The 14,345-nt window shown below is 29.5% G+C and overlaps 1 protein-coding gene across 2 annotated transcripts in view; it reads right to left on the bottom strand.

Moving 5' to 3' along the window:
- LOC123299259 (GTP-binding protein REM 1) overlaps positions 1 to 14,345 on the bottom strand; it is a 152,823-nt gene that overhangs the window by 136,474 nt on the left and 2,004 nt on the right. For both annotated transcript variants that reach the window (XM_044881593.1, XM_044881594.1), the window contains exon 2: positions 2,538 to 3,289. In XM_044881593.1, coding sequence (XP_044737528.1) covers positions 2,538 to 3,147 — 610 coding nt within the window. In that variant the 5' untranslated portion in view covers positions 3,148 to 3,289. The remainder of the gene's footprint in view (positions 1 to 2,537; positions 3,290 to 14,345) is intronic.

The raw sequence follows: 14,345 nt of genomic DNA, 5'->3' as shown, positions 1-14,345 counted from the left end.
GCCAGTGGATATTACAGATCAGTGACCTCAATTATTTTAAGTTTTTAATATGGTCACCGTAAAACTAAATAGTTTTTAACGATTGTTTTTGTCATTTGATATTTATTTAACTAATTATGTTGTTTGAAAATATATAATATTATTACCATCGATCAATTTATCAATGACAATATAAACTAACATTCACAATTAAAAGTTTTGTTCTAATAAAACATAGAAACATCATTGAAAAAGTTTTCATTATTTATTTTGTTAAAAGTTAAATTGCCATTGGGAAATTAAATATAGTACTATACATACATGTCGCTAACAAAAACCAAATCTGTCAATTCTAATAATGACTACGTATTGTTGTTAAGCTAAATCCCCATCGGATTAAGCAGGTGACATAACAATGTTTTCCTATTCAAAAATTCTTACGAAGGCAGTCATTTTTCAACAATAAAAGTTTTTGATTCGTAGGATAAGCTTAAAATTAGCCAATATACGATTTCTCGTTATTTTAATACGAAGGCAAGTTATTCATGCGTGAATGCGACTATTCAGTCCACATCATCAACTTCCCAGATAATAAATATTAATATTAATTTTCCCCAACAAATTTATGTAGCTTAAGGACTTTCTATTCATGATGTCGTGGAATCAACACCCGGCTCTTAGTTTTACTAAAAAGTTAGTTTTATAAGGGACATTTTTTTACATTTACGAACTCAATCTCATTTATTACGCCGTGAGCACGCTATAAAAATTTCATCTTCATATCTTTTTTCGTTTTCGAGCTATCGTGTCCACAGATAGACGGACGAACAGACAGGCCGACAACCGAAAATGGGCTAATTAGGTGATTTTATGAACACCTTTAACAAAATTTTGTTTCTAGCATCAATATTTTTAAGCGTTACAAACTTGGGACTTAACTTAGTATACCTCGATATATTTCATATACATGTATACATGGTATAAAATTATCTAGACCCCATAAAGAAAAATACAAATTTTTGTAGAAGAAAAATTTCTTGTATTAGCAAAACTGAGCCACATCGTATCTAAGAAAAAACTAGTATTTTATTAAAGTTGTTCAAAGTCCAGTAAAAGTCTAAAATATTAATGGTGTTGTAATTTTACAATATTCGGGTAAATAATGTTAGTCCTGGTAACGCTAATATAGGTATATTCGGTAGGTAGTCATTCGTTTTAATTATCCTTTGTATGATGTATACTTTAAAGACCGCAAATACCAACTATCGAAATATTAACATTATTTTCTATTTAAAATAAAATTTGTATGAATCTTTATAAATTTTCATTAATAGGATGCATTGAAATTTCTATTTCTAGTAGAACTTATTAGTAAGTGCTAATTAAGGGTTTCAATTTTTCAACCGTATTACCTTTTCAAATTCAAATACCATTTTTTTCGGTATTTTTAAGACTTTTCACACCTCTACAGATCCTTAACAAACTATAAAATGCAAAATATTTTTTAGTTGATTTAGTTGAATTAGCTTCTTTGATTCAGTTTTCGTGATTTTAAAGGCTTTATACAGTCTCTCTAAATTTTAGTTTATCAACTAGTAGGATACAAGAAAGCAATATTTATAAAAAGTAAATAAAAATACGACCACTAAATATTTTGAAAGGTACGATAACAGGCTGACAAATGTTTCGGGTTCGGAACCCTAAATTACCACTTGAAACGTCGGTAAGAAATCTCTCTATTAAATTACCTTTCAAACAAGCAAAAAATTAAAATTGTTTCATCCGTTAAGAAGCTACGATGCCACAGACAGACAGACAGACAGGCACACATAGTGGTCAAACTTATAACACGCTTTTAATTGGTTCAGGGGTTCAAAATAACCCACTCATATAATCTAGCCATAGTCCACTGCTTTTTTAAAGATTTATGCATGGTTATGATTGGCTTATTGGCTACGTCTTCAGTGATTTTTACAACAATTTAATTCTTTTGTTTTTGAAACTTCTTTTGGCACGTTGATCACTTTTTGGATGGAACAAAAATCATGGAACTCGCATCAACGTCACCGTCACCGTTTGAAATAAATGGTGGAAACGCACATAAATTATATATAACGTTACATCTTACTATTCAAATGTATTTATTTGCACTTCCACCAAATTTTAACTACAGTTATTGTGAACAGCTATGTATACTGTATATATATGTCCATTTATACAGTTCACAAGTTACTAATTTTCACTTCTATCTCCAAAGATTGCCACGATAATAATGATTTTCACGGATCATAGTACGTATTAATTGACTATGATATTTTCGAAACTTCGTATGCAGCCTCGTGTAGGCGAGTCTAAAATATTTTTTATTTGAAAAAAACTCTTAAAAATGTTGCTTTTTCCTCGTGAGTCGAATATTTCTAACAATTATTAATATTTCACGTAAATGATCGCGACAAAAAATTATGCGAAGAGAAATTACTGTTTTACAGTCTTTTAAACTCTTGTTATTAAAATTACTCAAAAAACAACTCGTCATAATTTTGTTAACAATCACTTACCTTTAGAAGTTGAACTAAACGATCGAAGCCTATACGAATCAGGATCTTCATCTGGATCAGCATTCGATCCATCATCACTGCGACTACCATGTGTTCGATTATCTGGCACATCTAAGAAAGCTGTTGATTTTCGATGCTGATACACGGAAACACCGCGTCTCGATCCACGTCTACGTATACCCGGTGATGGCTCTGGTGTTTCCGATAAACGTGGTTCACTATTATAATGACTTCCACCGTCACGTTTCATTTGATTTGACGTGACTTCATGATGCTGTGTCGAATGATGCGTAGTATTATTATTGATAGTAGTCGTTTGCGTGGTAGTTTTACGTCGTACAGAACGACTGCTTGTTATACGTGCACTTTGTGATCGTGCTGCAGGTTTACCGCGTCGTCGATTTCCTGACGGTGGTGGTGTGCCGGGTTCAGGTGTTGAACGTTTGGTTGGTGTACCTTGTCCACTGCCAGGTATACTTTGTTGACCTGTTTGCTGCAACAATTGTTGTTGTTGTATTAATGTCTCCATGCTTGAACCCGGTGCACATATTGACGCACTACGACCTTTTGTGTTTACACGTGTATAATTACCATACACGTCGTCAGCCATTTTATAGTTGTTGTTATTATTGATGCTAATTTTGCTGACTTTTATTTATTTTATTTTATTTCGAGTTCATTTAATACACGACACCACGTTTTGATTAATTTTGATGTTTACATTTCTAATTTGCTGTTCATATATTTGAAATCTGAAACATAAGATATTTGTGTATTAATTAAAATATTTTATTTGGGCTGTCCTATTTTATTAGAAGAGGCGGTAATTGAGTAAATGGATGGAATAAGACCGCTAATGTCCACACGTTCTTTGCTGATTGATTTTAGTTACTGCTTACTGCTCCAATTGGTAATTATAAATTCTAGCGTTATTTACCCTCAAGGAAATTTCATTACGATATAACTAAAATTGAAGAGTCTACATACAAAAATTTGATAGAGCACTTAGCCCTTTCTTCTATAGATTCTCTATATGGCCAATTATTACATTAAAATAGTGGGTTAAGATAGGTGCAGAAGTTTTAGGTTTAGAAAGGCCACAAAAGTCACGCTTCATAAGAATATAAAAATTTTAAAATATAAATTTGATTGTCAAAAACAAAATTAGTTAAAAAATGGAACCAAATTTTTTCTCGGACATTTTTGCTCTTGATTATTATTCGAGAAAATGTCCAAAACGTTATATGAAAAAAAATCGCAAGAAATAAATTCTTTCCGATAATATTATATTTATCGTCTCAACTATTTATTATTACAAATTTAAAGGCAAAGATAAACGGATGAATGTCTGTTATTCAACCGTCACTTAAGGTCTTTATCGATTATCATGAATATTGTATAACTTATTAGGTACTCATAAAACCAATTACAAACTTGATTGATACCCAACAAGTATTAATCCTTCGGCTTTTTGTACATTTTCCAATTTGCATAACCTACTTTTTACACAATATTTTTCATCATCATAGATGGCATTTAATTTTCTTTATCCGCCTTTTATGAACAATTCATTCTTATATTCTGTTTTTATTATTCAGGCATAAGAAAACAGCAAATAAAAATTCAATTTTTTCCTCGTAATTGATAATATTCTTCGTGTTTCATATACGATATGTATATGAAACCGTACCTACCACAATGTTATAGTTCTGGAGCTATCGTATAAACAAGTGTACCAAATCCTAGCTCTCAAAAATTAACCATTATGTTTTAGGTTATATATATTGATTGGCAGTGAGAGACATACTAATAAGACCATAGCACAAATTGTGATACCATATATGTGTTTTACCACCTTTTCGGCTTATCATTTAATTTATCAGTTCCTCAATTATTTTGAGAGGCTGATTACTCCTCCTTCATGTATATACCATCACAACTATTTATTAATGGCGGGAATCGAACCAGCTACCCTAGGTATACCGTGAACTTTAACCCCATTTTATTCTTGGTAGCCATACATTAAAGATGAGATAAAAGTTCTCCAAAAATCACAACATCAAACATTCGCTTTTTATCCTCTAAATATCTAGGAAATATAAAACTTTTTCGCATACGGTGATAAATCAAAATCAGTGCATATTATGTCACAAACGAAACGATGATACCTAATTCTGTGGCATCGTAGCATCCACAAAAGAGGGTGAATCGATAACAGTTAAGGAGGATGAACCGATTTTTTTAAGATAATTTGATCAAGAGTGGCAGCTATGTTTCAAGTGCGAGCTTAGAGTTCCATACCCAAGAAAACTAGAAAAAAAATTGAGCTCCTCTGTTTTCCACTCGAAATACATTTGGTAAGAAGTTATATTTTATGTTTTGTACACTCTTAATTTCTTGGTTGACTGTTTGTCTAAGGTTTAAAGGAACAAAAATACAGTAATACGCACAGAAAAGTGCAGGTGGAAAAAGTTGAGCATTATGAGCGAAGTTGACAATTAAAACAAGAGTTTTGACCATGCAGTGCTCAATTTTGTATTTTTATTACTTTTAACATTAAGCTTATGTTATTCATACAAAAAACCTATGTTATGCCTTTTAACCCCCTCCCATCCATGTTTACCGATATTAATTGAATCCTAGCAATTCGTTCTCTAAAAATACCAGAATCTGTTTTCTGTTAAAAATCACGCGAAATCTTCATCCCATATGTTTATAAGGCAGCTTCAGTACTATATAAGATACTCTAATCATAGACGCAAATACACAAAATAATAATAATAGCATCGTCGCACAAGCTCTAAGTAAATCCTTAAAAAGCTTTAACACAATAGAGGCTTATTATATAGGTATATATATAATAATGCATCTTTCTATTAAATCCACTTGATTTTCAAGTTTAAATGTCAATTGTGAACAATTGTCACGGGAAATATTTTTTCTTCACTTATGCAGGATAAGTACGTTCTTTCTGCATGACGTACCATGATAAAAATGGGACGAAAACTTTTGAACGAAAAACTTAATTGTCGGACGCAAATGGTAAATTACTATTTTAATTTATCATTAGCGTGCGACAAGGAAATTTGGTGAACTAAGGTGGAAATTAGCTTTCGATTAAGGTGAACTAAGGTGGAAATAAGCAATAACCGATTTAACGAACGGCAAAAGGGAAATTTTAACAAAGGCTCTCTTGGTATAAACTTCCCTTGGGGGAAAAGCATTCAGATTTTCATTTTTCGTTACAAAATTTATAATATACCCCTTTAATGTTTAACGTAGTTTGAAAGTGTACACACCAATGTAAATTTTTCTTTTATGGGAAATCCCACAAAAGCGTTCAAAATCTTACCCAATTGTCTTTCAAATGCATTAATGAATTCACGTACAAGCCTTGCCTTCTTTAAAAAATAAATTAATTAAAACCTAAAAGTTATTGACATTTAAAAGAAATAAAAATAAATGAGTTTTTATTTGGAAAACCGTCCGAAAAAGTACGAAAGGTCATTTTCTGTTTTCGAATGATTTTTATTTCGGCAGATTTTTTGTGAGCATAATTCATCATGACTGACGTTATCTGTAAATTATAAACTTTTCAAATCTAGTACTAAGACTGAAGATATAACAGGAAACAAATCCATTACAATATTAATGACTGCTTATGCAAATCCCTGTGTTAATATTATTATAATTTGTACCAATATGAAAATAAACCTTATCGATAAATAGAAAGAGTAAACTTTTTGTAAAATCATTTCACTAATTAATTACATTAATGAAAAAGTTTAATTAAGCAAGTAAATTTAATTACATTTTCTGATAAATATTCAATACATTTTGAAATACTCTGTTAATATATCAAAAAACAAAAGAGCTTTGAACTTTTTCTTTTATTACTTGTTATAAAAGATTATATTCTAGTTCATCTAATTTTTAAGCTATAAAAGATATATCTCCTTAAGCTCAAATATATGAAATGGAAAAAGATGGATAATGGTTTAAAATTGAGTAAGATTTACAAAAAAAATTTGATCTTATACATGTTCATTATTTCATTGAATGCGAAGACCACCCAGCGGGTACAAACATCATAAAATTCAATATACTTGACGTCAATTACGTACGGAATATAATAGGGTGAAGCTTTGCACCTTGAGGAGAATGTACTTTGGGTTCTCCCATCAGTTTTTCGAAATGTATCGCTTTCAAAAAGATACAATCTAAATGAAGACAGATACTCGCGGACTAAAATTGGACTGCCTAGGTAAAAACAGGCTAGACAAATAATAAATAATTTTAACGAAAAAATATATTATCTATATTTGAAATGAGTTAAATAATAAGTGTATCACTGAACTTTTCCTAATACTGAATCATTAAGAAGTGAAGCAACTGTGAAGATATTTCAAATGAAATTATTTTTAAAACATTTTCTTCTAATATTAATTTAATAACTTTTGATTTATTTCACCACATTTCTACGAAGTTTGTTGTTGTTTTTAGGCACGAGTACAGGGTAGCCATGGGTTACGATAGCCACGGGTGCGGAATTCCGCGCAGGTCGAGCTTGGACATATAATTCTACATTAGCGTAAAAGAGTCCGTCGTATAAGTCCACTAAAAGCAAAATTTAGTTTTTATTTGGAATTAGTTTACTTTAATTTCATTTGTCCAACATTCAAATTTAACAGAGACTCAAAAGTGATCTAAAATATATAAGTAATATAACTGAGGTTTGGGGTTATTTAGCAATTTATGATACAAAATGATGATTTTTTGTCAAAAACATTCATTGAATTATAATTCAAGGCGCAACACTACCCCGTAATATCCCGATCTATAGCGAGAACCGCGTAATATTATAGTAGTTAATATAACAACCTCAATGAAAAATTACTAATAGGAATTTGTTGTAAAGGAAATGTAAAATTATTTTTTACATTTCTACACAGAGCGATTTATAATAGACTACGGCCACAATATAACTAAATCTTTTATCTATGACTACGACTTGAATACCTGTATTACGATTTAAGCAACTCGAAAGCGAAATCGTATTCGGGAAGAAGAGAAAACTTTTTTTTACCTATTTTAATTGAAATCTAAGAAAATTATTTTGATAAGCCAATTCACTCATACATGTGAATAATATCTTTACAAGCGATATATTTGACTTTTCTCTCTCGATGTTACAATTATGAGTTTTTGAATTATATTGAAATAAATGACTCCTCAAAATTTCTATGGAAAATGGCTTAAGCTTTCTTTATGGGGGAGATTACGCTAAGAAATTTTATTTAAAATAAACTAATTTTATTTGGCCTTAATTAATTCTGACTCTTTTTAATTGAATAACTTTGTACAACGTATGATCTCATATTCTATTAAATATAAGGCTAATAAAAAAAATTAATAATTTTCAATCACTTTTGACGTTACAAATGTAGTACACATAGCAAACATGGTAATACTTTTCCATTATTGTATATAGTCCTGTGAGATTTGAATAAATTTCCTTCTAGAATAATTAATAAGATAACGAAAGAACATATTTTTTTCTGATCTCAAGGTATTATAGCTAATTATTTATTGAAATAAAATTATAGAGTGTGGTATTTTAATTTTCCTAGGCAAGGTCGTAGGTCCCCGAAGGACCAACAAATTCTAAAATTTTCCTATATATTTATATTATGTAGATCTTGAACGGATGTCAATCGAAAACATGTTGCTGTTATTTTCAAAAAAAAAGTCAGGTAGCCATTTTTAGCACATACATATTATGTTTACTTCTGCACGAATCACACGTACATACATAACTAGACATAGTGTAGCATAGGTATATCTCATAAATCTCTTGTTTTGACTATCGATCGACCAATACACAACGTCGCGTTGCCTTATCTGCAACTGTCACGGGAGTCAATTGATCTCCCTCCCATCGGTTAATTTATAACATTAAATTTTTGACTGCAGCCCGATTCCCACCCAAATTTTTCTTCAGCAAACCATTTAAAAATATCTACCTGAGACCAAGTACAATTGTACTACTTGAAGGGTGACATCCCACGAAAACCTTAATTTTGATACTAGCTTTCAGAATCGTTGAAAATTTAGCTCATGAATAACGTATACCATTTGAAGAGAATCGACCCCGCTGCCTATCGTAATTAACACGAAATTTTATTCTTTCAGCCACAGATGATTACTATTTATTGATTTTGAAAATAATCATTTTTTTTATCAAATTCATTTGTTCAATATTATTAGCAACATTCATTCTATTAAGCAATTTTAACGATATATTGAAACGATAAAATACGGTTAGTTGATGTTTTTGAGGTCATCATCTTGAAAAATAAAATAAACTTACTTTATTGTTTCGATTTCAATTCATTCTTATGATTTTCTGTACTTTAAAATGCAAATTGAAAGTAAAACATGGAAATATGAATAGCTTGGGGTAAAAAACAAAGCCGTGATTTAGTAAATATATATAACATTTATATGAAAATAAAAGGTCATCCTTGCTATACAAGCTTAGTGATAAGATGAGGTATTGGGATTTAAAAGAGTTATTCAATTTTTAATAAATAGATATCGAGTTTTTATCAATTAAGCTTTCAGCGCCATAATGTCACAAATATCAATCGATAATATCGATAAAACAAATATTTTCGATAAAACAACGATTTTCAATATTTATTAACATCATAGAATCGAAATAACAATAGAGAATTATGATTAATTTATGTCAAATAGTTCTTTTTTTTTTTTCCCAAAGCAAAAAAGAGGTGTTTGGCCAATATATGTGTGTCTGTCTGATCGTAGCGCCTGAACGGATCAACCGATTTGAATGTTTGTTGTTTCGTTTGAAAAGTAATTAAATGGAAAATGTTTTAAGCTAGATTTCAAGTGCGAATTTAGGGTCGCGTACCCGGAACAATTGAAAATTGGTAGACGGACTATTAAATTTACTGAAGTGAATAGAATTTTTTGTTTTCAGTTGTTTAACGTTTACCGAAGAGTGGCAGTAGCTTAGAAAAAAGGATATTTCAGTTAAATAGGTACTAAATGAAAGCAACATTATCATAAGTAATAAAATAATAATAGAATTTTCTACAATACAGGTAGTTTTAAAATTATAAAAATTAGATTATACACACCTATATTTATATTAATTGAAAAGCTAGTGGGGTATAATAATTAATTATGAAAATTTTCCCGAATACATTAATTTAATAAACTTGAATAAATTAAAATACCTATAAACCAACATCTAAAAAAAAATTTGTATGCATGTCCAACCGATATTTTATATATTTACAAAAATAATTCTAGAAATTATATATTTCCGGTTGTGTTATTTTTTAGATTGTATCTATGTTCATAAACGAAGTATTATTAGTTTTTTAATGCGTTTTATTATAAAAGCCCGAGTTAGATTAATTTCTTGAAAAATTGTTCAATGAAATCGTAAATCTTGGGATAATTTTATCATTAAATACAGTTTAAGTTTTTATCGATCATAAATTAAGACTTTATTCCTCAAATTCTATACATAGATTACATGGAAAACTAATTATCCATTTTGTTGGAAAAACAGCCTATGAACCAATTTGGACAAAGAACTTGTTTTTGCATGATGATATAACTTTACAACAATTCGTTTTTATTTTACAAAACCAATTGAATGATCTCTCTCTGATGTTTTCTTAAAGGACTGTTTAACAGAAACTAAAACTTATTTTCTTGCAAATATTGAAATTCGAAATGTTAACGATAAGCTCAGTCAAATATTTGTTTTCACTTTTTGATTATATTTTTGCTATGTTTCTCAAAAACTGTTAGAGTTTGACGGAAGAGAACATAAAATAACAAAAAAAATTCTCAGAAAAATACCTCTTTTGTGTTAACAATTTTTCGAAAATCCAAAAGACTCGAAAAAAAAGTTAAGGTGTGTCAAATTTTCTGGTTTGGCACACATTAATCAAAAAAATTCACGTTTTGGTGCACCTTATCTCTCCCTTGATTATTAACCATTTATTCGGATACATTCTGTATTATGTTAAATGCGTATAATAAAATGTTCAGAGTAATATAGTTTTTTAATAATTTAATTTCGAATTTGTAAAGGAATTATATTATTTTCATTATTCCTATATGTTATTTGCCACACATAAAAAGGACCGGACGTTACCATTATAGGGCCTATATAAAAACATATTAAATTTCACTAGATTATTTTAGGGGTAGGTATTAGTAATTTAATTTCGCTCTTGTGGTTAGGTATACTTGTTGATCAGATGATATATACCTATAATCATTTTCTCAAATGTCCACCTTCTGATGTCCTATATACACTATCTCATATCTATCATGAAAATAAGAGTTGGTACAGCAATGAACTTTTCCAAAGATATGAATACGCATTCAGTTATTCCGATGGTTTCAAATCGAAAACTGGCCAAGTGCTAATCGAGCTCACACATCGAAGATTTCGTTTCACTAAACAATAGTCATAATAATTTTCTATCGGTCATTTCGGAAACCGATTTATGATTCAACAAAGAAACATTTCTTTTTAAAGTTCTCCCTTAAAATTTTATTTTTTGTGTGTTATAATTTTACTTTTATTTGTTAAGATGATTAACATAATAATACTCCTTTAAATGTAAGACATACGGACGTGGAACCAGACTACTTTGACTTCCACTCGAAACCATCTGATACAAATCCCTAAAAGGTCGGACATAGGAAAACTGATTGATTTTTCCTTCTGGCATAAAGAAAATTGAAAACTTGTTACTTTTAAAAACTGTCACGAATAATTTTCAACAGGTTTGCCTTTGCTTAATGAAATATTGTGGTAAATGTGTTTTGTTTTATATCCACTTTCTCACCTAAATTGAATTTCTCTTAATTAATGAAATGTAATTTGATTTTTCCGACAAGGAATATATTCAAACAATGCTTCTTACGAAAAACTAGTTCCTTTAAATACCAGAAGATACCTACTTTAGAAAATAAGCATAGAATTCCTACAGGTATACAGACAGGAAATTTTCGTTTTCGATATGTACAATGATAACGTTTTAATATTTTTATTCGTTTCTAACGGAAATGAATATTTCTTTCTATGAAGTTTTCTTGTCAAAACAATCTCCAAATATAATTTAAAATGATTCTATTTTCATTTTCAATCTTTCTTTATCGTCTATTCTGGAAATGGACTATTTTATGAATTTTTCCCCAATTTCTTGTTAAATTTGGTACATTGTATTTGTTTAACATGGATATTAGACTTCAGAAATTTCACAAAACATACAACAAATTCTTGAAATTCAAATTCTAAATATCTCAATGCCAACGCATGAATAAGGTTAATTTCTTCTTAGAATTTGTTGAACAAAAATATTTTTTAAGTTTGTGTATTTTTTTGTTTTTTGTTTACATAAAATTAAGTGGACCGTTAATTTTGTTTTGTTTGGTTCTATAAATAGTGCCATTTCTGAACAGTAGACAATGTAATATATTACGATTGCAGCTATAAAAAAAAGAAACGAACTAATGGAATTTTTGGAATGTGAGAGCTTAGGGTGCCTATTTTTTACTACTTTTCCTCGGAGATAGCCATAATCGTACTCTTTAAGTATTGCGTTCCTTATAGGTTCCATAACAACCAAAAATTTATATATTATAAATTATTAATAATATTTTTGCTTTTATTAAAATTCACTAGAATGCACCATTTTGGAACGATTTCATAAATGATACTCTGATATTATAGCATAAGAAACATGTAACGACCCGGTGATTCTTTTTTATCTTATGCAAGATCAATGAGAGCCATGGTTACCATTACGCTAACAACATTCTAGAATTTATATGTAAGATTAGCCCCCTACATTTTTGGTACCGGTACCAGGAATCGAACCCGAGCCTCCTGGGTGAGTGATACCTGGCCTTCATTACAAACTCATTGACTTTTTAACAATGCGCAATTAATTATAATGTTATGCTTAGTATAGAAATTCAAATGTTCGCATTCAATAACTCTGTATGGGTACCATAGAGAAAATTTTTTTTGATAATTGCTTAAGAGGTGCGTACTCTTTAGAACAAATGGAAAAAATCACAAAAAACTTTTGGTTTCAAAATATTATTAAACTTGGTAGGTAAGAAGAGTGGACCCAAAGAAGAAGAATTGGACCCAAAAAGTACCAAAATCGGATTTAAGAATAAGTCAACTCATGGTATCGTTCGAAATTTTTTATGAAGCAAAACTTAAACAACGGTGACTGAAAAAAAGGCAATAGAGCGAAAATATGAAATGAAAATCCTATTAATACCAAGAATCCAATGTGATAAGAACAGATTTTCTCCACACATTCCTAACTCCACCCCATCATATATTCCGTTTGTACCTACATACATAAACGTGAAGCATTACTTTAAACTCAAATTATAATAATAAAACTTCTTTGACTTCCTTCCCATCCCGTTCACTATTTAACAAGAAGTACATACATTCGTTCATCTGTACTTTTATAATCAACTCCGGTAAATGTTATACTGTTAAATCTCTCATGTAAATTTATAATAATGTGCTAATGGAATTGGTTAATTAATTACTCATCGATTTTAATTATGAAAATACATTCAAGACAATACTCACTTTTTTAATTAATTTTCACAGTTTTTGAAATAATTAAAGTACTGACAAAGTTTTTTATTTTTTTAATGCCTTTTATCTGAGTTAAGCTCTTTTATCTCCAGCTCTGTTCGCGCATATCTCTCTGTTCATTCACCAACCTGTTTTTTTACGTGCGTTCAGTACATAAATTATAATAATTTTAAATTAATAGAAAATTGAAAATTTTTTTGACATTCTGTTAAAAGCATAAATTATTATTAACTGGTAAAAGTTTCAAGTATAGTTATCGATATTATTTTTGAGATATATCGATTTATATTTTTCACTTAGTCTCCTGATAAACCTTGCTTTTAATTACTTTTAAGACTTTAAATTCAACGAAATTAATGCGATAAGAGAATTAATTTTTAATTCTTAAATTATTCGAATTCATTTATACTTTTATACTATCATAATATTTTTTATATGTCTATTAACAAGTCTCATGAATGTACATCCTTAAGGAAGTGTCTTTGGTTGTATATCTTTGCGCGCTTTTCTCATTTAATGTTCAGAAAACATGAAAGGATACAAATTTCATTTCAATAAAAGACATCTTATATTGTGAAGTATATAATGAGAGGGAATAAACTTACTAACCTTTCCCAGACTCACGACTGTGTTCCACCTTTTCCTAAAATACAACGCATTTATTTTTACTCCCTTTCTTTAAGCTTGTAGACAGACTCGTGGTGACAATGAAATTTAAAAGAACAAAATTTGCTAACAAGAATTTAAACAAAGATAGGGTATATAATAAATCTTGGTCTTTATGGGTTAATTTTTTTAAATACACTATCAAAGTCAAAACAACTTGTACCTAATACGAGGAAATGCAAGTTTTTTAATTTTCAATTGTAAGATACCTACTTCACAAAACTTTATTTATATCAAGAAAAACCGAATAGGTATTCACTTCCGTAATTGCATTTTGTTTTTATCAACAACAATTTTATAAATAAAATATTTTAGAAACTGTATTAGTTTATACATATATAAGCTACGGATATGATGTTTATTAATAAAAACTGAAGAACACATAGATCCCAAGAGCATAATCTTACAAATTATTTCATCTTAATTTATTTAACTTCAAACTGATGTAAGCATATTTT

This window comes from Chrysoperla carnea, chromosome 4 (genome assembly GCF_905475395.1).
Source record: "Chrysoperla carnea chromosome 4, inChrCarn1.1, whole genome shotgun sequence".
NCBI classification, from domain to species: domain Eukaryota; kingdom Metazoa; phylum Arthropoda; class Insecta; order Neuroptera; family Chrysopidae; genus Chrysoperla; species Chrysoperla carnea.
This window is presented reverse-complemented; position numbering and strand designations above follow the sequence as displayed.